This window comes from Anabrus simplex, chromosome 2 (assembly GCF_040414725.1).
Source record: "Anabrus simplex isolate iqAnaSimp1 chromosome 2, ASM4041472v1, whole genome shotgun sequence".
Taxonomy (NCBI): domain Eukaryota; kingdom Metazoa; phylum Arthropoda; class Insecta; order Orthoptera; family Tettigoniidae; genus Anabrus; species Anabrus simplex.
In genome coordinates this window covers 608,422,298-608,448,653 of record NC_090266.1, presented here as the reverse complement: position 1 = coordinate 608,448,653, position 26,356 = coordinate 608,422,298, and the positions used below count along the sequence as shown (strand labels likewise).

The window sequence follows — 26,356 nt, the reverse complement described above, 5'->3', positions numbered from 1 at the left end:
CTAATGTATGTGTGGAGAGTGGCAAGGAGCAAGTGCTAGAGTTTGCTGGAAGCGTAGAACATCGTTAAGGGGAAGAGGAGGGGTGATGGAGGGGATGGAGTCAGGTGGGCGTGGTAGGAAAGGATAACGTCATAACGTGATAACATGTGACGTATAATCTGAAAAGAACAAGCTGTTTTTAGGGAGTTTAACACTGTTGAGAACTGAAATAAGAGAATCAAATAAAATTCTGGGCTTTTTGGAAATGTCGTTCGAGTTGAGATTAGGATTAAAGTATTGGTCTAGATATATGTAACAGGCTTCCGTGATATCTAATAGGGGGCCTTTGTTCAACCTGTCTGATATTGTTGAATCTTGATCTAATCCATAAAATTTGTGTTTATAATCTTGTATATGCTGACCAACTGTGGAAAACCTATTGTATTTAATTGCATTGAGATGTTCGGCATATCAAATCTAGAAGCTCCTGCCAGTTTGTCCTGTATATATGAACTGTTACAGTCGCTGCACTGAAACCTGTTAAACTCCTGACTTAGTGAAAGGGGCTTATAAATCTCATATTTATTCCGTATTGGCTCAGCACAACTAAGGTTAAGTTATGAGTAGGTTCCCACCTTCCAATACTTATCAATTTCTATATAATAGGTTTATTAATTACATAACATAAACCATATAATCTCTAGTACATGTTTCGTTCCGATTATGGAACATCTTCAGCTAAAATTTGACAAAATGGCAAGACAATTAAAATACATAAAAATATCATAAAATACATTAAAATATCATCATAACATCAATGTATTTTAATTGTCTTGCCATTTTGTCAAATTTTAGCTGAAGATGTTCCATAATCGGAACGAAACATGTACTAGAGATTATATGGTTTATGTTATGTAATTAATAAACCTATTATATAGAAACTGATAAGTATTGGAAGGTGGGAACCTACTCATAACTTAACCTTAGTTAGTGAAAGGGTCCGATTTGTTGATCAGGTTAGAATTGTGGAGAATGTCCATATTTCTGTTGTTGGTGCGGAAAGCAATATTAACGTTATGTTTCTTGAATAGGTTGGTAACGCTATAGATATTTTGATTGAATGTGAAAGTTGAGAATCTTTTATTAAGTTAGATTTAGAGCGATGTCTGAATTTAATAATACGTTCGATGAAACTTTTATTATAACCAGTAAACCTGGCTATCGCACGTATAGTATTAAGTTCTTCATTTAAGTCTGCTTTCGACATTGGAATTTTGAACGCGTGATCAACTAAGCAATTGTAAGTAGCACATTTGTGGGAATAGGGATGTATGGAATCTTGTTTTATTGTTGAGGCTGTATCGGAGGGTTTTCTGTATATATTACAGTATAAAAGAATGAAGAAGGGAGTCTGGTGATCGCTATATCTAAAACGTTGATGGAAGCATTCGTTTCTGAATCCAGTGTCAATTTGATATCAGGGTCTATGTTGTTGGGGTTTGAGAGGGTATTCAGTGCATCGACAGAATGCTCATGGATGATGACAAACGTGTCATCTACAAACCTGGCCCAGAACTTAATATTACTAAACTTATCATTCCTTTCAATGGCATTGTGCTCCAGAAAGTCTAAGTCCACTCTCCACGCATATATCAGGCCACTCGAGGTGAATCTCCTACTTAACTTTATAGTGTTTTGCCCTGTTTCCTACATTTCATTTTAACTCTTAACTTTCTTTTCATAATTCAGGTTTTGAAAATAAGACAAAATGCAGTAACAATATGTACTACATACTACATACTTGTATATCTTTGTTCTTGCTACCTGTTTCAGCTGATGATGGTGTCCATAGACACCGAAACCAGTACTGAATGAAAATGTTGTAATCATATTAACAACATATTGAAAATGAAAATGAAAAAAGGTGGATCAATCAAATTTCCCTCTATTGTATAGAAACAGTCACACAAAAGTATTATTATTATTATTATTATTATTATTATTATTATTATTATTATTATTATTATCATTATCATTATTGTTGTTGTTATTGATGCTTGTTGTTTTAAGGGGCCTAACATCTAGGTCATCGGCCCCTGATGGTACGAAATAAGACAAAATGCAATGACAAAATAAAAATCCAAAATCCTTCACTGACCAGAATTCAAAGCATGAGGACGAAAAATGAACGGATGGATATGAAGTTAAGACAATCAGTGGAGCCGACCCGCAATGCCACAGTCTCAGAAACTGACGGAAAACAATAGTAATACTGACCAAGGGACTGCTTCTATAGCTCGATACTGAATCACTGATGCTTGCAAGCTAAATGGGTCCAAAATATAGGTCATCGGCCTCTCATAATGGTACTTATAGCTTGGAAAGTAGAACCATGGTATTTGACATGGTGCGGTACTAATCAAAAGTATCGTAGACTCGCGGTATTCCACACATTATGGTACTACTCACAGGTAATGAAATTTGCACATGTAATACAGACCTATGGTGTGTCACATATAGTGGCGCCATTTACAGGCAACGCAAACCTATGGTTTTCATCACATAAGTGTACTAATCACAGGGACTCGTACTATCCCGTGGTGTTCCTTATACAGTGGGTACTAATCACAGGCAAGCCACAACCCTGGTGTCGCTCATATAGTGCTACTGATCACAGGTACCGTAAAAGCCTGACCGCAGCTCCTGATTGCTACTAATTACAAACCTATTTGGCACCTAACATAGTGGTACTAAGCGCAAGTAATAGCGACCCGTGGTGTTCCCCATGTGGTGGTACTAATCACAAGTAGTTTCACGGTTCTAATCCAATCATCCCTTGGTCGCCCCTTTTAGTCACCTCTTACGACAGGCAGGGGATACCGTGGGTGTATTCTTTGTCTGCGTCCCCCACCCACAGGGGGTTGTGTGTTTGGTCCGCGAGAGGTATTTTATTTCCCTCAAGTCCGCCGGCAAGCCGGTTAGGACCCCCCTATCCGCCACCTGGGACGCGCCTCGTGGGAGTATCACCTCTCCCCCTGCTACGCCAGTGTAGTAGGTTCGTGGATTATTATTATTGTTGTTATTATTATTATTATTATTATTATTATTATTATTATTATTATTATTATTATTATTATTATTATTATTATTATTATTATTCCTCTGTTCATAAGCAAGTTTGCACCTCCTAAATAGGTTTGCAGACACTCAGCAAAACTCAGCCTGTGAGATGTTTAATATAATTTGCCAAATGTTTGCTTGTAGTTCTTCTCTTGTGTGAGAGTTGTTAGCATACACTTTGGAGGGGATCTGGCTGGTGACAGAGATTTTAAAGGGCCTTCTTTCCAAAAGAGCTCCTATTTCAGCCAGATACTTACAATGTCTGGAAAAATACCACAGCAATATGCTGGAAGAATACTAAGAGTAAAATATTAGGACTATCAAACATTATCATGAAAGAGGCCAGTGCCAACAAGCATAGAGATAATTATCAGTTATCAAATTTGATGGCCAGCCAAGTCACCTGCATGCATAACATACACCTACTAAATCAAGTGATGTATTCACAACTGCAAAATGGGCAACCATAATCAGTAAGGACAGCAAAAATGTTATAAGGACTTTTTAAAGTCTCATATGAAGCACTGTGAAATTGACATCAGTAACTTGGAGGATATGGTGTCCAAATGGTTGATTTGATGGCATACTGTACCCTAGAGTAAGCCCATTTGAACTACAGCTTATGTCAGCATTTTCTTGAATTGATCTCCTGAGCCATCTTTGAACACATCATTGAATTTTTTTCTTTCTGGTGGTGGTGTCAGTATTACTCCACCTTTTTCCTTCAAAAATCTAGTTCTAACACTATAAGTCTTCCCATTTTCTTACAATTCCATGTGCTGTAATAGATTCCTTCCACATTTTGGATCATCTGCTTCCCCCCCCCCCCCCCACGTGAACAATTTACAGCATTTCCTCCCTTCTTTAGCAAACTCTTCCTTGTATATTATTTTTACTTAGTTTTCCACTCCCTATTTTCATCCGTCCTTATTGTTTCCCATTGACTTCATAATGTCCCCTTTTTTCTTCACTGCTTCATTCCTCTGTAATGTCTCATTCTATATCATTTCTCTTTATGTTCTTCCTTATATCTGAATAGCTCCATTGGTAGAACACTGGCCTTCTGACCTCATGTTGGTGGGTTTGATCCCAGCTCAGTTTTGTGGTATTTGAAAGTGCTCATATATGTCTGCCTCTTGTCTATAGATTTACTAGCATGTAAAAAAAACTCAGAGACAAAATTCCAGCACTTTGGTATTTCCAAAAACCATAAAAAGTGATTTATGGAACATAAAACCATTATTATTATTATTATTATTATTATTATTATTATTATTATTATAATTATAATTATTATTATTATTATTATTATTATTATTATTATTATTATTATTATTATTACACAGTTAAAAAAAATTAGGTGAACATGTTTTTGAACATATGCCATGCTCCACAAAACAGTACCTCACACCCAGGTATATTACCAACTAAACCTTTATTCTTTACCGTTGAAGTATACAAAAGAACATCGATGGATTCACGTTCATTTTCAGAACACAAATGGAATTGTCCAAATTGGGGTGAAAACAAAGTGATAACAGTCCTCCGGGGTGGATTTTTATCACAGTTGGAGAGCTTCAGTATGGTGTATGTTCTCCACGAGCATTTATCACAGCCTGGCACCTACGTGGCATGCTCCGTATAAGTCGACGGGAGGTCACGTTGCAGTATCGGGTCCCATTCTTCAATGAGAGCCTGTTTGAGGTCTTGGAGAATCTGTGGTGGAACAGGACGCTCACGAACACTTCCGTCAAGCCTATCCCACACATTCTCGATGGGATTAAGCTAGGGACTCACTGCTGGCCATTCCATCTCTTGAATGTCCAGTTGTCGCAAGACAGCTCTGGTGATGCGCGCTACACGAGCCCTGGCATTGTTGTGCATGAGTCCGAATTCAGTGCCAACACCGTATGCAGCAACCAACACATGCTGTAGCAGTATCTGTTCGATGTATCCCGCAGTGGTATGATTACCATGGACGACGTCAAGATCCGTACGGCCATCAATACTGATGCCACCCCACACCATCACAGAACCGTGTCCGCAACGGTCGCCTTTCTGGACAGCATTTGGCATGTACTGCTCACCACGGCGCCTCCATACACGTTCATGTCCATCATGCTGTGTCAGGGGAAATCTGGACTCATCTGTGAACAACACAGGTCTCCATTGGCGAAGTTGCTAGTTGGCGTGAGTATGGGCAAACAGAAGGCAAGCTGCATGATGTTGCTGCGTTAAATGGGGCACTTGAACAGGACATCTGGGTCGTAAGGACACTTCTCTTAACCTGTTCCTTACTGTCTGGTCAGACACCATGACCCCAGTGACCCTCTTGAGGTCTTGTTGCAGGTCTCTGGCAGTTGCTGAATGATGCCGCAACACACAGATGGGTCAGATATCTGTCATCCAATGGGGTTGTCATGCATCCATGACCTTGTCCAACCCTCCTTGTGAACTGGCCTGTCTCATTGTAGCGATTCCACAAGCGGTGAATAACTGACGGAGAGACATTGAGATCCACAGCAACACGATGAAAATTCAACCCTTCCTGGATCAAAGTGACTGCCCTTGCGACTTGAACCTTGCTAAGATGTCTCATGGGATGTGCTAGTTGACGTACAACGTGCTCAAATGACCGCAGTTGTCTGTGTACTTCACGATGACACGCGGATGCACCGTTATTCACTTTGTTTTGAGGGGTCACTTGACAGTTTAATGCATGGCTACGCCTACAGATGGAGTATAACTTTGATTTGACATACCCCGAGTAGCTAAGGTCTCAAGGTATGCTGTACAACCATTGGAACCCCATCTACCAAATTAATGTTCTCATACCAGATGTTACAAAACATGTTCTCCTAATTTTTTTGAACTATGTATTATTATTTGGGCCTACTTAGGACCACAAGGTTTGTTTTGACTCCTTACATGGGTCTTCTATTTCTTCTTAATCCAGAAAGCTTTCATTGTTTGGCTGTGTGCTTGCTTCCTCTTCTCCGTCCATATTGGTAAGGTGGTCCGTGTGTCCTTGCTGGTGAGGGACACTGGGAAGACTTCCTGCATAGTAATCCATTAGAGATGGGATTGATCCTTTATGATGTTTAGTGGAATATCTAATTGTTCAGGGTCTGATATCACTGCAGTAATCCATTTGTTCTTGGAGGCTTTCCGTCTATCTGTTGTGTCAAAGATCTTGTTGGTTAGCCTGCAGGGGTCCATGTGGGTTGATTGGCAGTAGAAGGCTAGTTGCCTTTCTCTCATGGATGTGATTATGTCTTTCTCTGATCATAGAGCTTACTGTTGTGCCTGATCCTGTAAGCGCCATCCTCTTCTTCTATGGATCCTAACATCCTCTTCAAGATTTTCCATTCCTTGAGCTCTATTTTTCTGAGTAGGCCCTTCCTGGTCATCAAGTGACATTCAGAGCCGTACAGCACAGAGGGTCTTATTACTGAGGTGTAATATTTAGGACACTTGGAAAAGTATTTGGATTTGTAAATGCTCTTGTAGGAGTGGTGGACCCTCTCCAACGTGGCACATCTGGTGCCATTTGCCAATGTTTCACTCTCATTAGCTGATACCCACTCTCCTAAGTACTTGACTGCAGGGACTTTACAAATGGTGGTACCTTCTAGTGGGCTTTAGATCAGGCTCTGTTATTGTTAGTCATGAACACAGTTTTTAGTATACTGACCTTCAGACCGGTCTCAGCTGCTGTGATGTAAAGACTTTGTAGTTGGTGTTCAGCCTCCTCCATTATTGGCTAACAAGGAAAGGTTGTTAGCAAAGGCTAGGCAGGATATACTAAGGTTGTCTTTCCGGTATCCAGTCTGCAGTCCAGCTCTTGATGGTAATGTGGTAGTCCATTCTCTGATAATCTTCTCTAATACACAGTTGAATAGGATGCAAGAGAGATCATCACCTTGTCTCACTCTCGTTTGGACAAGAAAGATTTTGGAGATCTAACCTCTGAACTTGACTTTGGAGGTGGTGTTCATCAGAGTAGCCTGGATTAGTCTGGAGGTCTTCTCATCTGGGCCTAGTTCCCAGTGTGTCTGTCTGTTGTATCATATGCCTTCTGGAAATCCACTAAGATGACTATCTACGGGTGTCCACCATGACTCTGGTGGGCAAGGATGGTTTTAAGGTTTTTTACCTGCTCTGCGCAACATCTACCAGCAAAAAAAAAAAGGACTAATATTCACCCAGCTGGGAGTACAGTAGGTTGGTGACTCTAGTTTGTAGGGCATTCGAGGGGATCTTACATGTAACAGATATTAAAGAGATGCAATTGTTGAAGTTAGTCTTATTACCTTTCCTGTGTAGAGGATGGATTACAACTGAGGTCCATCCCTGTGGGAAGATCTTTGTTACCCATATGTCCTGTATGATCTGATGGTTGCTGTGTAGAGATTATTCATCTTAATGTTTCCACATCTCTGCTACTATGCTGTCTTCACCAGAGGCCATGCTGTTCCTGAGGTTCTTGAGACCAAGCAAGTGGCCAAGTGGTTAGGGTCGCGCAGTTGTGAGCTTGCAGTCAGGAGATAGTGGGTTTGAACCCCACTGTCGACAGCCTTGAAGATGACTTTCTGTGGCTTCTCATTTTCACACCAGGCAAATGCTGGGACTGTACCTTAATTAAAGCCACGGCCCCTTCCTTTCACTCCTAGCCCTTTCCTGTCCCATAGTTTCCATAAGACCTATCTGTGTCGGTGCAACTTAAAGCAACTTGAAAAAAAAAATTAAAAACTTCCCATTAGTACTTCGTCATTGTCCGACTCGTTGGCTGAATGGTCAGCATACTGACCTTCGGTTCAGTGGGTCCCGGGTTTGATTCCTGGCCGGGTCGGGGATTTTAATTGCTTGTGATTAATTCTTCTGGCTCGGGGACTGGGTGCTTGTGTCTGTCCCAACACTCTCCTCTTCATATCAGACAACACACCACACTACTAACCACCACAGAAACATGCAATAGTGATTACATCCCTCCATATAGGGTTGGCATCAGGAAGGGCATCCGGCTGTCAAACAGGGCCAAATCCACATGTGCTACGCAGTTCGCATCTGCGACCCCACAGGTGTGGGAAAAAGTGGTAGGAAAAGAAGAAGTACTTCGTCATTCTCTATCTCTTATGTATAGCCAAGAGGCAACACATTTTGTAAAAATTTGTAATCTTCGCCCCAGACTCGAACCTCCCACCTGATATGCATGTTTCATGTTTCCCATTTTCACACCAGGCAAATGCTGGGGCTGTACCTTAATTAAGGCCATGGGCGCTTCCTTCCAACTCCTAGGCCTTTCCTATCCCATCGTCGCCATAAGACCTATCTGTGTTGGTGCGACGTAAAGCAACTAGCAAAACAAAAATACACTTCATTTTTGTCATAACTTCTAAAAAATATTTGTGTGTAATTTTTAAAATTTTAACCCATCATTTCATTTCATGTCATCATCTACTATTAGAGGCCGATGACCTAGATATTAGGCTACTTTAAACCCTGTAGAAAAAAGAAGAGACTGAACTGTCCATAGTCTGTTTGTTGTTGCATCTTGCTGCTTATTGACTGTGCCCATAAAATGCACATTTTTCCTTAATGCTTGGAATCTATCCCCTGCCATACATAAGCTAATCGCCTTCAATACATCGACAGTCTAGAGTGTTGTATGCATCCAATGAGCAAGTGAATACCAGAAAATTTCATGAGTTCTGTATCTCTCTTCTTGACTGACTTACCTGATGTAGCAATGGAATACATATTAGTTTTTCATAATTTTTAATAATAATAATAATAATAATAATAATAATAATAATATCCCCCTAGCAATCAAATTACTGTCTTCAATATTACTCTAATATCTATAGAATTCAGTGCAGAATTACCTAACACCACGCTGTGACTGCCCCCCATTATTAAGAAGTGATGAAAGCAGTAGTACATCTTAACTCTTAAGCTTTTCAGTCTGTCGAACACAAATATAACACTTACAATACTTTAAAATACTTTGCTTGTTTCCATTATGTTTCAGATCATGTGGGTCTCTTTAGATAGATATGACACTAAAGTGTAGGCATCTTAAATTTCTTTGGGGTCATTTTTGTATGCTTTATAATTTTAAATTTTTTATTTCAGAACAAATGGATACATTTTGAAGATCATCTAAAGCAGTTTGAAGATGACCTACAAAAGCACCATGAAAGTAGTGAAAAGATGCAGCATTCCTTAAAATATCAAATGTTGAATCCATCATCATCCACAGGAAGCGCAGGCATTGTTCAGCATCTTACTTACAAAGTTATTAGAAATCCAGTGAATCATAATGCAACTTGCAGTGCAATGTTCCATGCTGTGCCAAATGCTAGTGTTCAGGTAACCATTTTTCAGGATTTGTGTGTGCATAGTTTAAAAGGGAGTCAATATTAAAATGATGTCATGTTTGTTATAGTTTATAGACAATCTCTCTTGCAAACAATAATGTTGGTGCAGGGAGACTGAAAGCTGTAATTGTTGTGCTCAGGAGGTGGTGATGTATGGCTTTATTGGCATTAGCCAGATTTGGCTTTGCATTGCAGATATTTGTCAAGATACGAGACACATGTTCTTTCCTTCATATTTCATTAAACACCATCATCAATTAATCCTGTATTGTACAAATTAATTCATTATAAGGAAAAAACACACACATGAATTTCACCACTTCCGCTGCTATTCTTTAGAGAGTTATTAAAAGAGATATACTGCTACAATTGTCAACATGCAATGAAAGTAGGAATGATTCCAGATACGTTCGAATGATGTTTTGGAAAATAAATATGAAATAAATTTTCTTAAAATTGAAATACTTTTTAACAGGTTAGAATTGATGTAACTAATGGTTAGTTTTAATCTTCAATGACTTAACAAGCATGTTTGAATCTCCAAGAAGCAGTTACATGTAATTCTTAGGCACATGTTCACTTTAGTTTGGGTATCCCTTTACAGCTTGGCTTCTTGCATCTTCCTTGCTTTGTACCATCATGTACCATGATCATCCTGCCTGGTGAAGGCTGACATTTGAACTTCTCATTGTACTGTCTGTCAAGAGACTTCGGACTTAGTTCTCCAGCATCTTTGATTGGAGAATTGTGACTTATATTTTTCTTCTTAAAACTTGATAAGGAAACATTAGTTTTGAAGTAAAGTCTACAGTTATCTGTATAATAGAGAAATGCTGCATTTATATATCATATGTAGCTGTTGCATGCTACCAGTATCCATGTGTTGCTGAAAGCAACAGTAAGTAATCTAAATGCCATAGACCAGTATATTAACATGTTATGTGAATTATTGCCTCAGGCCAACGCTATACAATAAAAGAGCTTTAAACACAATTGTTCTGTTTAAACTACTAAAACAGAAGTTCTTGTGGCTCTTTGCTTATTTAGCACTATGTATCACCATGGTGAATGATGTAGCTATGTTAAAACATGAGATATTGTGAGATCGCTGAATTTTAGTAACATTTGGCATCTTTGGTTCTTGGATAGGTAAATCATATTCTGTTAGAAGGTGTAGAAGAACAGGAAGTAACTAGACAATATGACAGCAATAAACGTAAATACGGTGTATAAAAAATTGACTGGAATGATTTTATTGCTGTCAATGCTCCCACGCTTGCGTTTGGTGTTGACAGTACTGGAGAGGCCTGACCTTGAGGGTCACAGCACCATGCGCATCATGTGCCTGAAGGTGATCAGTTTGAAGAAAACAGTAAAAGTGAATGAATGTGTTTACTGTACCCAGCATGGATCTTCAGTTGAAGCAGCATGTATCAACTAGATTTTGCATTCTCCTCGTCAAAACTCCATCATAAACAGTAGAAATGTTACACCAAGCTTACAAAGAGCAAGCCATAGGAAAAACACAAGTCTTCGAGTGGCATAAATGATTTAGGGAAGGTAAAACTGACCTTGAGGATGCTGTATGACCCAGACTGCCCACAGCTTCAAAGATCGACGTCAGTGTCGACACAGTGGATGTCATTGTGTGAGAAGACAGTCGTGTATCGATTGCAGAGGTTACAGTAATTATGAATATCTCCTATGGATCAACTAAAGACATCATACGCAATGTTCTCGGCTGTCGCAAAGTTGAAGTAAAGTGGGTGCCTCGTGTTACAAATGATGAACAGAAAGCTCACCATGTGATGGCATATCGACAGTGGAATGGGAGGCTTCAGCAAGAACCAGATATTGTGGCCAAAGTCATCACATGCCATCAAACTTGGTTCCTTATTTACGACACAGAGACAAAACAGGAAACAGGCTCAAAGGAAACATCCTTCAAGTCCAGGACCCAAGAAGGGCAAGGTTGAAGCAAGTGCAGGAAGGACATACACCTTCTCTCTCTCTTTTTTAAAATTTTTATTTTATTGGCAAGACATCATATACGATCACGTGATGAAGAAGTAATGCACTGTTGCTGCTGATTATTATTGTGAAGTACTAAAGGTGCCATTCAAGAGGGCAGTTGCTCCTAAATTACCAACCCTTGCTCAAACAGGATGGATCCTTCATCAGGACAATGTGCTCACTCATCACACCATCAATACTCTAGAAACATGACATTGGGCATTGAGGTGATACCACACCCACCTTATTCATCAGACCTAGCGCTCTGTGGTTTCCACTTATTTCGTACAGTAAAAAGAGGGGTTGTCATTGTTTATGGTGATCAGGAGTTAAACAGTACAGTTTTGGAGTCTATCCAAGAAGGGATTTCAGGAGTATTTTGAACAGTGGACTGAATGCTGGAACTATTGTATTGTGTACGAGGGAGAGTAGTTTGAAGGTCTGTGGTTGTGAATAAAGGCAGCCAGTATTTACCAGTAATAAAATAATCCCAGCTTTTTTCACCCTATTTTATAGCCCATTTTTTGTTTTACTTGATCTAATTTTATTTTCAGCATATTTCTTTATTTTACTGCTGCCTTCACCCGGTCATTCCTCCAACATGTATCCTTCTCTGTCGTTTTGCACTTTTCTTCCCACAGATTTCCTCAGCTTCCTTTACTAGAGTTTCCTTGAACAAAGTCCATTCTTCTTCTATCCCTCTAATCTCAGTTTTGGGTAATTTTGTTGTTATCCTTGCTTGGTATATCTGTTTCTTTTCTCAGTACCTCAACAACCAGCTCTTGATTTTTGGCATTTTCGTGCACTTAGCTTTGGGGACATGGACATCTTTAAGATGGTCGCTATCTAGACACTCGCTGCGTATGACTTTGACATCACTAACAAACTGACCAGCTTTGCCATTAGTGATGATGTAGTCTGTCATGTTCTTCAGCTTTCCATCCCAACCGTATCTTGTTATTTTATGTCTCTTCCTCTTCTGGTACCGTGTGTTTTGTATGCTTAAGTTTTTTTGCATGCAGAAATCAATCAACTTTTCTCCCTCAGAGTTTCTGTTCCCAAAGCCATGAGGTCCGATGGTGTTCTCACAACCTTCTCTCTCTTTACCAACTGGGGCATTCAGATCACCCATAAAAATGGTGTTCTCCTCCGTTAATTGTTCAAGTTCGGAAAGGAATTCTTCTTTCTCATCTGCGGTACATCCTGTTTGAAGCGCATTTACTTGAAATAAAATGTTACGCACGTTTCCATCTCGTAATCTCATTTGGATGATCCTATTATTCACATAGGTGACATCTTCCTATGTTATAAGTTTCAATTTGGTCTGAATTAACACCAGTTATGTATGATTTGTTTTGAAGTGGTCCACCTATTCAATACAAACACATGTGAATACAACTAAATCTTAGTATTATTTGTATCTTTATTTTTTTATTTTGGTACTAGTTTCGACCTTTGTGGTCATCATCACCCGTCATAATCATTGGTACATAAAATCATTAAACACCTGAATCTGTCTAAAAACATGAACCCTAGATAAAATAAACACACATAAAAACACTTTTAAAAACACTCCAAATCTGTGTAGTGACCTTTGGCAGTGACGATCAGATCGACAGTCATAATTGCAAACTATAACAGTCTTGATTTAACATTGGTGCGTATAACACCTGCCTTTGATTGAAGCTTGTAACGTGTGGTAGTCACCAAAACTGAGGTGTATGACCCTGAATGAGGGGGACATCTGTAAAATAGATTCTTACAGACCAATAAAAATGTTGAGGTGGTTGTCAATGGATTGTGTATTTGAAACCAGAAACTATGCCTGGAAAAGAAATGAAAAGAACCCTATTAACTGATTAATGAACGATAGTAAAGAAAGAACCGGGGGGAGGCTGATGATGACCAAGGAGGTCGAAACTTGTGCCAAAATAAAAAATGAGGGTATAACTGATACTAAGATATAGTTGTATTCATATGTGTTTGTAATGAGTAGGTGGACCACTTAAAACCAAATCATATGTAGGTGACATCTGTCTGTATGACTAAATCTTTGTGAAGGATACAAACTCCATTTTTGGATTCACTCATGTTCCTGCTCCAATATAACATTATCCATTTTTCAGAGATTTCTTTCCACAGTCTTTCTACTTTGTCTCACTCAACCCCAATATCTGAAGCTTGCGGCTGTCCATAAGGTCTACGAGTTCTGCACATTTGTCAGTGAGGATGTTGAGGGTTCCAATTTTGAGCTGTCTCTTGGGTAACCTCTGTCTCTTCCTGCACCTCCAATGAGCTTCGGATTGTTGGCTGTCATAATTTCGTCAGCTGCTTGAAAAGTTGTCATGTCCGTTAATTTTAATACTTTTATATCCGAGGCTTGTTTTAGTTTTGAAAGCAACATTCATTTACCTCGGTGCAGATGGCTTGCTAAGCCTAACACTGCAGAGGTTTTCTGTCAGGGTAATCTCCCTTAGGCTTTGGCAGTTCCCTGCCACATCTACGAGACAGCAGCACTTTGATGAATTTATGTGTCATTTCCTACACAAAGGCTTCATCAGGCCTCGTAAGAAAGAACTCCTCTGCCCTTAGCCATTGGTTCTCCTATAGTTTGTCAGGTTTGGTACTGGCCGCCTGATCCTCGGCCAGACAGCCGCAATTAGTACCGTCTACTGTCACATACAGTAGCAGGATTGCTCCTGACCTGACTTGATACTATAGATAAAATATTCTATGCTTCACATACTGTAGCTCAGCAGATCCAGATCTCTCTATATTATGAAAGTTTTTGCCAGGCTGATTGGCTCAGAGAGTCCAAGTTTGCAAGTTTGATCCCAGCTCAGTCTGGTGGTATTTGAAGGTGCTTGAATACACCAGCACCATGTTGGAAGATTTTCTGGCATGGAAAAGAACTCCAGGAGAACAAAATTAAGTTACCTCTGTGACTCTGAAAACCATAAAAAGTAGTCAGTGAACATACCACCACCACCACCACCGCCACCACCACCACCGCCGCCGCCGCCGCCGCCGCCACCACCACCTGCTTAGATGCACTCTATCAATCCTAGTTCTTCTAGATCAATTCCCTCTCAGTCCCAAAGCAGCTTATTTCATTGCTCTACCTCTATAAGGGGTTGGGTATCCTTATTCATACACTTAATGGTTTTCTTTCCATTACATATACTAGGTACGGTATGTATAATGGAAACCCAGAAATATTTTTCATAGGGAATGTGTTCCATGAACTGAAATGAAATTATCACTGTTCAGCAGTGTTTCCTTTTAGTTCAATACACTAACACCAGTGCATGTTATTTGTGTAGATACTGTGGTAGGAAAATTAAATCTCCCAGACACATGCACAACCACTTGTGCACTACCAACCTAACCTCATTGTCTTCCGAGAATGTATGTGCCAGAGACAGAATTCTGATGGTGTGGGTTCAAGTGAGTATTGAGATTGAAGGTTGCACACTAACTGCAACTCTTCAATAGTCAACACTGCTCTATTGCAGTAAGTGGTTGTGAATTATATGTTGGAGATGGACACACCTGCTGTCAATAATGTGTCCATTCTGGCAAGTAGTTGGCTTCGTATGTTTCCTCAAAGGTTCATTTGGTGACACTGATCACAGAGCTTCCTCTGACCATGTACAGTAAAGAAAATCAACATGACTTACCTGCATATTGCTGCATTCACAACTACTTTGGTTTTGGGGATTAGCTGTGGCACCATGCTTTATTACTTTCGTTCTGGTTCATAGAAGTATACACATCTTTCATCTCTAGTTATGATATTCCTCATACCAGAGTAGAAACTCCTGGCAAGTATAGTCACATCTCTCTTTAACTTTTGTGAACTTTAGCTCATTAAGGACGATGATGGGGTGATCCAATACTAACATCCTGTAGTGATGCCACCTCTTTGACTACGACTTGGTTTTCCTGTTTTACTATCTCCGCAGCTGCATTGTGTCTTCCGTGATTGCTGTGAATGCCAGCCTGGGTAAGGAGAATCCTTCTAATTTGTTATGCCTTTCTTAAACATCTCAGCCCATTCACACACTTCTGTAGGACCCCTACACCTGTCACCATACAGTGATGATAAAGGCCAGGAGTGCAGGGGCGGGTCAGCAGAAATAGACTACTGGTGAGAGGCGACAGTAATGGTGCTGCAACGACAATGTGTACAGGCCAGCAGCGAGCGAAACAATACCACCATGAATTGTTGAGTTTTGCTATAAGGAGCCCTTCAGATAAAGCTGGAAGATGGTTAACAATGAAAAATGTGCCCAGAATGATCTGGAAGAGGAAACTACGAGAATCTCCTGCCAGGCCTATATAAAGAGCAGAGCCATCAAGTCTGGAGTTGATCTTGAGCGAGACATTCACGAATGAACGCAAGCAATTATGAGACGGTTGCAAGTCTGTGATGAGGAGTGAGTCCATCAGGCGGTTACATGGAGTTTGGTGTGGTGTGTTACTGTTAAGGGAACTGTTCTGGAATGACACTGCACTGTGGAAGCAACGTTTAGACAGTAGGAGCTTGATACACTATGTGATCAAAAGTATCCGGACACTTGGCTGAACATGACATACAAGTATGTGGCGCCCTCCATCGGTAATGCTGGAATTCAATATGGTGTTGGCCCACCCTTAGCCTTGATGACAGCTTCTACTCTCGCAGGCATACGTTTAATCAGGTGCTGGAAGGTTGCTTGAGGAATGGCAGCCCATTCTTCACGGATGGCTGCACTGAGGAGAAGTAGCGATGTCGGTTGGTGAGGCCTGGAACGAAGTCGGCGTTCCAAAACATCCGAAAGGTGTTCTGTAGGATTTAGGTCGGGACTCTGTGCAGGCCAGTCCATTACAGGGATGTTATTGTCGTGTAACCACTCCGCCACAGGCCATGCATTATGAGCAGGTGCTCGATCGTGTTGAAAGATGCAATCTCCATCCCCGAAGTGCTCTTCAACAGTGGGAAGCAAGAAGGTGCTTAAAACATAATGTAGGCCTGTGCTGTGATAGTGCCACGCAAAACAACAAGGGGTGCAAGCCCCTCCATGGAAAGCACAACCACACCATAACACCACTGCCTCCGAATTTTACTGTTGGCACTACACACGCTGGCAGATGACATTCACCGGGCATTCGCCATACCCACACCCTGCCATGGGATCACCACATTGTGTACCGTAATTTGTCACTCCACACTCCACTGTTAAATTATCCAATGTTTACGCTCCTTACACCAAGCGAGGTGTCGTTTGGCATTGACCTGCGTGATGTGTGGCTTATGGGCATCCGCTCAACCATGAAATCCAAGTTTTGTCACCTCCCGCCGAACTGTCATAGTACTTAGAGCGGATCCTGATGCAGTTTGGAATTCCTGTGTGATGGTCTGGATAGATGCCTGCCTATTACACTTGACGAACCTCTTCAACTGTCGGTGGTCTCTGTCAGTCAACAGACGAGGTCAGCCTGTACGCTTTCGTGCTGTACGTGTCCCTTCATGTTTTCGCTTCACTATCACATCAGAAACAGTGGACCTAGGGATGTTTAGGAGTGTGGAAATCTCGTGTACAGACTTCTGACACAAGTGACACCCAATCACCTGACCACGTTCGAAGTCCGTGAGTTCTGCGGAGCGCCCCATTCTGCTCTCTCACGATGTCGAATGACTACTGAGGTCGCTGCTATGGAGTACCTGGCAGTAAATGGCAGCACAATGCACCTAAGGTGAAAAACGTATATTTTTGGGGATGGCCGGATACTTTTGTATCACATAGTGTATGCCATAGGAGTGAATGTTCTGTTATGATTGTGAGTAAATACCTTACAATAATAACTAAACTTATGTTTTAGCGGTCCACCTTTTCAATACTATATTATACATTGTTCACATTACATTTTTAATCGAGGGACTATTTTCAACTTTGGCTGGCCATCATTAGCCATAATGCAAAACTGTACATTACAAGTTATTATTATTGTGATCACAATTCAATACGGATCAAAACCATGAAGTTTATATCCTATGACTAAAATACCTTGTCGACTGGAAAACCCAAACATGAGTGAACTTGTAAATAACTATAAATAGTACTGTAGTTTAACACATTGAGTACCAGACCAAAATTCCTAGGATTGCTGTCTAGTGCTGGGAACAAATTGCACCAAGTTACTCCCTGGTGCCAAATGTTCACAGGCTTAACCAAGCAAGTGATTGCTGAAATGAGGGATATATTTATGATATATATTAAGTTAACTTCTTATCTATGTTTGGTTAAATAGTGTGACCCCGAATAGGGTCATATTGGTCATTGCGAATTGTACCCGTACACGCGCCCCCATTTGGGGTCACACTTATACAATAGTTAATGTCCCGATGCTCGGTCATTTTGTTTGTTAAACTGCAATGGAGTGGCATAACTCGTGTTATTATATACCAATTCTTATGCCTTACAGCTTTTAGATATGTATGATAAATTGAAGTTCGACAATCTAGATGGTGGAGCTTGGAAGCAAGGGTGGAATGTGGAATATAATGCTAACCAGTGGAATGAACATAGGAAGCTAAAAGTATTTGTTGTTCCACATTCTCACAATGATCCAGGTATGTATGAAGTAATAACTTTTTGGTGATATCTAGTATCTGATGTAAACTGAAATGTGATATTACGTATTATCTCCTAGAGGAGATAACTCACCTGCTACTGGGGAGGAATTATGTAATTCACACTTCAAGAGGTATAATTTTGAAAGAACATCTGGGTTATTTGGTGATTTAGTTTTGGTAGGCCATGGCTGTTGCACCATGGGGTTTGGTTTGGTTTGGTGATTTAGTTTATGTATAAGCTATTAAACATATCCTTTTTTCATACTTTTGCGTCCTTCCCTCATCAGTAAAAGAATTCCATTTTTCTGCTGTCAGACCGATGTAATAATGTAGGAGTAAGGCTCAGATGATGATTTAATTCACAGTTTTACATTCTTAATATGTCGTTCCTTAATTCTTAAATACTGTACATTGTATATTTTCTTGCATATATACATAAAGAAGTGCAAATATTGGAAGTCCCATCACTGCTAATACATGTACAGGGTAACTCAGAAGTCCATTAACATTTGCCAAGGCAATACTTCATGGAATATTGGAGGTAGAGAGGTCATGATTGACACACATGATTGGCATGACATGCGGTGTTGAAAATCCACAGCCTGTTTCCAGTTATTTGACCGGGTCAGGAATGGAATGAATGAAGCTCCCATGTAGCGGCGAGGATGGTAATTGTGCCAGCTTTTACAATGCTTGGTAAAGCTAAAGGTTCCACCTATTCAATACAATTCAATACAATTAAAAAGTGTATTGCAAATAAATTAACTCCAAAATTTTTAAAGAACAGAAAGTACGTTTCAACACATCAAAGAAAAGTACAGGAAAAAAACTAATAAACTTTGGCTTCAAAATGAATTGAAATTTCTACACAAGAAAAAATCCATTTTAAATAACCGATTATATGAAACTCATCTCGAAGTCACTAAATTATTACCAGCTGCACAGTGGAATATTTTCCAAAACACAGTACAAAATACATTAAATAAAATACTTTCCCACAAACAAAATACGTTAGATAGAAAGTTCCAGACTCTTCTCAATGAAGCCAACTCGAACAAAGCGCCATCTAGAAACACATCCTCATATAATACACAGACTCAAAGCCTACCTCAAAATCTAGCCCAATTTCAACAGCCATTTGTGAACCTATCAAAAATTAACTTCGACCAAGAAGAAATAATAATGCTCTCCAAAGGACCTAAACATAATTGGCCTAATTACAACACCGCCAACAAGGCTAAACAACTAATTATCGAAACAGAAGCAGCTATCAGTAACCTGCCTACAGACATTCAAAACGAAGTTAGGTATGAAGCTAAAAAACAAATTAAAAATATCTTCAGCACACCAACTATAGATTTCAATACAACGCAGCTTGAAGACAGAAAAAAGATCTGTCAACTTAAAAATAAAATCAAAAATTCAAATGTTATCATCACCAAAGCAGATAAAGGTAATGCCACTGTTGTTTTAGACCAAACAGATTACATTACAAAAACACAAAACTTTTTTACAGACAAAACCTTCACAATCATAGATAAGGATCCAACGCAATCTATTCAAAGACAACTTAAACAAATTCTTAAAAATACAACATGCCTCTTTACTGACAGTGAAAAGAACAAATTAATTAATATGAACCCTGGTCTACCAACAGTGAAAGCACAACCTAAAATACACAAAAACGGTGTTCCTATACGCCCTATAATAAACTTCAGACCTAGCCCTCTGTACAAAACAGCGCAGTTCATACAACAATTTTTAAGTAAGCATTATACATTTCAAGCTAATAAATCAATAAAAAGCACTTCAGAACTAATTAAACAACTAGAAAATTTCAAATTACAGGCACATCATACCATGTATTCATTCAATATCACTAATATGTACGCCAACATCAAACCTGAAAAAGTTATACCAATCGTTCTAAAAAATTTACGCGCTCACAGCCAACTTAGTCAACTTGAAATAGACGATTTCATACTAATCTTGAAGTTCCTAACTAACAATAATTATTTCATTTTCAACAAAGTAATTTATAAACAGGACCGACTGGCTATGGATTCACCAGCATCAGGCATCTTAGCTGACATTTATATAGATTTTCTGAAACACATTAAAATCATAAATAATAAGACATTCAATAATATAGCCTTATGGGCCAGATTTGTAGATGATACATTTATAATAATGGATCAGCGTACTACCGATGCCCCATCCACCCTAATACATCTCAACAACATCGACATTGATATCAAATTTACAATAGAATCTAAAAAAAAATAAAAGATAATGTATTGAATAGGTGGAACCTTTAGCTTTACCAAGCATTGTAAATCTTGAGTCAATACGGACAAAAAATGAAGTTTTTAATACTAAATTGTGCCAGCTGCCGAAGCTTGTCGCACTCCTCTGGGGCAATGATTAATCAATGACAGATGAAATGATATTGGAGTGTGTTGCTGGAATGAAAGAACATGCGGTGTTATTGTCACCTAAATAAAGTCGTCAAAATGACCAGCAAATGGTGCTGGACAGCAACACGTCAGGTACAGATGGCCAAACATGCTTGATATGACATGGGGTTTTATTGACACCAACAGTGAGTGCACAAACAGGCCAACAGATGGCACTGGACAGCAACACTTCAGTGATGCTGCATTAGACCTGTGTATGGTATAAAAGGAGTTGTGAGAGAGGGCATCAGATCTGCCTGCAATCGCGGCATGTCATGCTTGGCCTGCCCGGTCCCCCGACCTCAATCCGTTTGATTATTGGTTGTGGGGTTACCTGAAGTTGCAAGTCTATCACGATTTGTCCGACCTCATTAGGGATGCTAAAAGACAACATCCGACGGCAATTTCTCACCATACCTACGGTTGTGCTGTACAAGGCTGTTCACAACATTGTCCCTCGACTACAGGTATCATTGATGAATGATGGCAGACCTGTTGAGCATGTGGTATAAAGAACATTCTTTGCTAAATCTCGATTGTTATGCTAATTATTGCTTGTGTATTGTATGAAACACCATCAGTTGTTCATTTTGTGGACTTTATTTTGGTGTCATTAAAACCCCATGTCATCCCAATCATCTGTGTCAATTATGACTTCTCTAACTCCAATATTCCGTGAAGTATTGCCTCGTCAAATGTTAATGGACTTTTGGGTCACTCTGTATAAAGATAGCTATGGGTAGACAATCAGGACAATATGAGAGAATACAATACCAGTTGGATGAAAGAAAATGTCTTCAGGGAAAATTTATCTGTAGAACTGTGAAACTGTTTGAGGAGCTGGATAATCTGAGAGAAAATGACTATATTGACAAGCTATGAGATAGTGGTAAGAAAACTGAGGCTGAACTTAGGATAAAAACAAAAGGAAAACATGAATAGGTATCACAAAAAAACACCTGGAACTAAGTTCAAGAATAGGGAGTTGCTAAAGCCATGGGGAATAAAACAAAAAAGTAAGATACCAAATATAGGACTCAAAATGTATATGCTTTCCTTAACTGAACAGTGGAGCATAGTTCTCGGTGGATGCCAATGTCTGCTTATAGTAGCATAGCAACTAAATTAAATGCAACATAAATTACATAACATTGAACAGTTAATTTGTACCCTACCAGATTATGTCCTTAGGCTAAAGGCAGTCGGGCATAAGGTTAACCACCCCACCTGACTTTCTGTCGAGGTTACGTATAGAAGAAGCCCATCCATTTTACTCATGCATGGGTCTTAATGGCCTGTACGGAGATGGCTGTTCCTATCATCATTGTCTTGTTTTCCTCTGCACTAATTTTCATTTCTCATTTTTGCTATTTACTTCTTTAAGCTGAGTTTTGGACTTCACTCTCAACCCCTTCTTTAAATCACAATCTCATCAGAAGAGATTTTATTGATTTATCATACAAAATGGTATACATACACACATATATTTTCTAACTATTGCATTGAAAATCATTAAAAGTCTTGTGGCAGCTATCACCCTCAAAGTTAAATCCTTCTTCTCACAGACTCTTGTTCTAGCAATTCCACAATTTTGTGAACTTCTGGGAACCATGTTATGCAATAGTGTTAGCCACATATTGTGATTCTGAGTTAAAACCCCTCAGTGGTGTCAAATGACAGTGTTTGCTGGTTATCTCCAGTTTTGGAAACAGAAAATTGTTGCAAGAGGTCGAAATACAGAAATTGGTCAGTATGGGGCATGTTAGCCCTATTATCTGTTGCTAAAGTTGTACAGATTACCTATATGCATTAATTAAATTTATTTATTTATTTATTTATTTATTTATTTATTTTATATTGATTGATTGATTGATTGATTGATTGATTGATTGATTGATTGATTGATTGATTGATTGATTGATTGATTGATTAAATTTCCCCAGGTTGGATTAAAACATTTGAAGACTATTACCGAAGCCATACGCGAAGTATTCTCAATAATATGGTAAAGAAACTTGGAGAAGATCCTAGACGGAAGTTCATATGGGCAGAAATATCTTTCTTTTCGTTGTGGTGGGATGAAATTAAAGCTGATCTCAAGGAACAGGTGAAGAAGTAAGTTAATGGTAACAGTGATGGATTTTTTTACTTTTATATTTTATGGTTTATACATGTGGAATGTTTATTACAGGCTTGTGGGTAATGGACAGTTGGAGATTGTGACAGGAGGTTGGGTGATGACCGATGAAGCTAATTCTCATTATTTCTCAATGTTGCAAGAGATGATTGAAGGCCATAACTGGCTTATGAATCAGTTAGATTATAAACCTAGGTAAGATTGATTTTCTGTTCTATGCTGCTGATTTTGATTTGATGACGATGCACTTAATAAAGAAAGTTAAGTTTTTAAATCTTTACTTGAGAACTAACTCAGAATGTGATAAGTAGGGGGCGGATTTCTATGACCAGTCATATTTTTTCCCTTAACATTATATCTTATAGTCTTGCATTTTCAACACGTTTCCAAGCATGATAATCAAAATTAAACATGTTTTATTGGGCATATAAATGCATATTTAGGCTTTCTTAAGTTTTATGGCATATTTTCAACAAAATATCATTATAACGGCATATTTTGGTAATTTTCATTTTAATTTCGTATTATAAAAATCAGAATAAGCTCTAGAAATTATTTTTCAGGATAGACCGTAATATACTACTGAAGAACTATTATAAAGTAGTGTATATGGAATGTTTCTAACAGGTAGGAGCTATTGTTTGCTAGCTGGGTCAATTCCTGGAAACCGGGCAATCGTTTACACGGAAGCAGAGGTAATTCTGCAGTTATTTGTCATTGTTCTTATCCCTCCCCTTCCCCTTCCCCTTCCCTCTTCCACCTTCAACACACTGAATGACCTTGGTCATTAGGGAGCTTCAGTCATTCATTTCCTTTCAATATGCCTAAAACAAAAGTCTCAATTTGTGGAAAGTTGCGAAGTTTTGTTCGCGAGTTCGGTGAAAACATATTCAGTACGGATAGAGTGATATTATTCTGTAAATTGTGTGAGGTAAAAGTTACTGCCGAAAAACGCTTCTCTCTGCAACAACACTGTAATACTGTAAAACATAAGAATTGTGTAACTAGATATTCTGCACTCGAAAATAGGCAACGTCTGCTATTCGAAACCCCGACATCAAGTTCTCAGAGTTCACAATTTTCACAAGATCTCTGCAAGATGATGGTTTCTTCTAATATCCCTTTAAAGAAACTTAACAGCCGAAGTTTCAGACAGTTTCTTGAAAAATATACAAAGCATCCTGTTCCCAACAAATCTACTCTCAGAAAGGACTATCTGACCCCTTGTTATGAAGAGATGTTGGATATAATAAGGCGTGGCGTGGGAGACAGTAAGATATGGGTTTCAATAGACGAGACCACAGATGTGGATGGAAGATATGTAGCAAATGTGATCGTTGGCACGCTGAAGGAAGACCGGCCTAGAGATACATTCCTCCTGACATGTGAAGTGCTAGAGAAGACAAACCATTCCACCATTGCAGTTCTCTTCGACAATTCAATGAATCTGTTGTGGCCAAACGGGGCAAAGAGAGAGCACGTTTTTCTATTTGTAACTGACGGTGCTCCATATATGGTGAAGGCAGCCAAGGGACTTAAAATGCTATACCCGAAAATGATACATGTGACATATCTTGCACATGCCTTGCATAGGGCAGCTGAAGAAGTTAGAAGTAGCTACCCTGAAGTTAATAAATTAATATCGAACTGTAAGAAAGTGTTTGTCAAAGCTCCGCTTCGCGTTCAGAAATTTCAAGAAGAAGCACCTTCACTACCCCTACCTCCCAAGCCAGTTATAACGCGATGGGGGACTTGGCTTGATGCCGCAGTGTACTATTGCAACAACTTAGATGTCGTGGAGAAGATTGTGAAGTCTTTTGATCGTGCAGAATCGTCCTCCATAAAAACCACTCAAGATTTATTTTCAAGCAGTACATTAAAAGCGGACCTGGCTTACATAAAGTCCAATTTTAATTCTTTATCTGGAGCAATCACGCAACTGGAAGTTTCAGGTGCAGAACTAAGCGATGCACTGGATGTTCTAAAGTGCATTGAACAGGAATTAAAGCATGCGAAAGGAACAATAGCATCTAGGGTGTGTAGAAAATTAGAAAATATACTGGAAAAAAGTAGTGGACTTGTGTACCTGCGTGGAATAAGTGACATTCTTTGTGGAAACCCTTCATCTGCAGATTTCCAGGAATTTTCTCTAAGTGATTTAACTCTATTCAAGTACGCTCCCGTTACATCATGTGATGTCGAAAGAAGTTTTTCTCGCTACAAGACGATACTCAGCGACAACAGGAGGGGATTCTCATTCAACAATCTTAAGATGAATGTGGTCATAAATTGCAACAATTCTGATAATGGAGACTAGATCAGGTATGAATGTTTCATTCAAATAACATATGTTTTGTGTATAAATTAAAACTGATTGAATATTGAACAGTGAAATTAACTGTAGTGTTTATGTCTTCCACAGAGTCCGTCCTTGCCTAGGAGTATGCAGTGTAACCTTAACGAGTTCATGAAATATTCATCATTTTAGTTGATTTTGGGTTAAAGATTTCGAAGAATTAAACATTTTTTAAACTCTAAATTAATTGCAGCCTGTAGCAATCGTAATAAAAGTGCTTCTATATAACGTAGATGCTATTCATTAAGTCATATTTTGAATTTTATAGGTCATATTTTTATGTTTTTCAGGTCATAAGTGCATACATATTTCATACATTTTTAGGCCATAGAAATCCGCCCCCTAGTGATAAGTGTGATACATATTGTTATGTAACAATTGTGTTTAGAAATGCCATGCTGTAAGGTATTTGTTAATATTGGATTTTTAAAATGTTGTTGTATTTTTATTTACAAGATTCCACCAAGTACAGTCATATTAATTATTTTAATTATTTCCAGTAATAGCTGGTCAATTGATCCGTTTGGACACACTCCTTCTATGGCTTTTCTTTTAAAACGAATGGGTCTTGAGAATCTTGTTATACAGCGTGTTCATTATTCTGTGAAAAAGCACTTAGCCCGCAATAGAAATTTGGAATTCCGTTGGAGACAAATGTGGGGTAAGTTATACATCCCTAATTACTATGTTGTAAATTGAATATCCATGGGAAATTTATTCATCCGTTGTTTTAAATCACATTCCTCTTCTTAGTAATGAAATAAACTTGCATACAAAACAATCTCACATACAAAACAATCTCCATGTTCATAACTACGCTGGTGGCCATAATTCTGGAAGCCTATAAGAAATTTTTCCTATTCCCAGCTCTCATACTACATATATTCATGTAGTGTAAATGGCTCTAAAGGCAATGAGAACATGAAATAATTCTTCTTCAAAGTAAGTTCACTTTGTAGTATAAGTCAGCATATTCTAAAATCCAATGGTTATAAAAGTGTAAACTGAGTATAGACTTACAGTATGCTTATACAGCGTGTTCATTATTCTGTAAAAAGCACTTGCGCTGCAATAGAAATTCGGAATTCCACTGGAGACAAATGTGGAATAAATTACATGTCCCTAATTACTATGTTACAAATTGAATATTCATAGGAAATTATGCTTATAATATGCTTATATGGTTCCCATTTATGTATTTGAAAGGCAATGACAGTGTAAGCACGTAGTTGGGTAACCTTTGCCTTTAATCACAGCATCAATTGTGCAGTCCATGAGATGACGTAATTCTTCTTT

At 38.9% G+C, this 26,356-nt stretch overlaps 1 protein-coding gene across 1 annotated transcript in view; it reads left to right on the top strand.

The window, feature by feature from the left end:
• alpha-Man-IIa (alpha-mannosidase 2) overlaps positions 1-26,356 on the top strand; it is a 355,439-nt gene that overhangs the window by 68,594 nt on the left and 260,489 nt on the right. Inside the window, exons 3-7 of the mRNA XM_067139236.2 lie at positions 9,235-9,471; positions 17,961-18,108; positions 22,511-22,682; positions 22,759-22,899; positions 25,561-25,721. Of these exons, the coding sequence (XP_066995337.2) occupies positions 9,235-9,471; positions 17,961-18,108; positions 22,511-22,682; positions 22,759-22,899; positions 25,561-25,721 (859 nt within the window). The remainder of the gene's footprint in view (positions 1-9,234; positions 9,472-17,960; positions 18,109-22,510; positions 22,683-22,758; positions 22,900-25,560; positions 25,722-26,356) is intronic.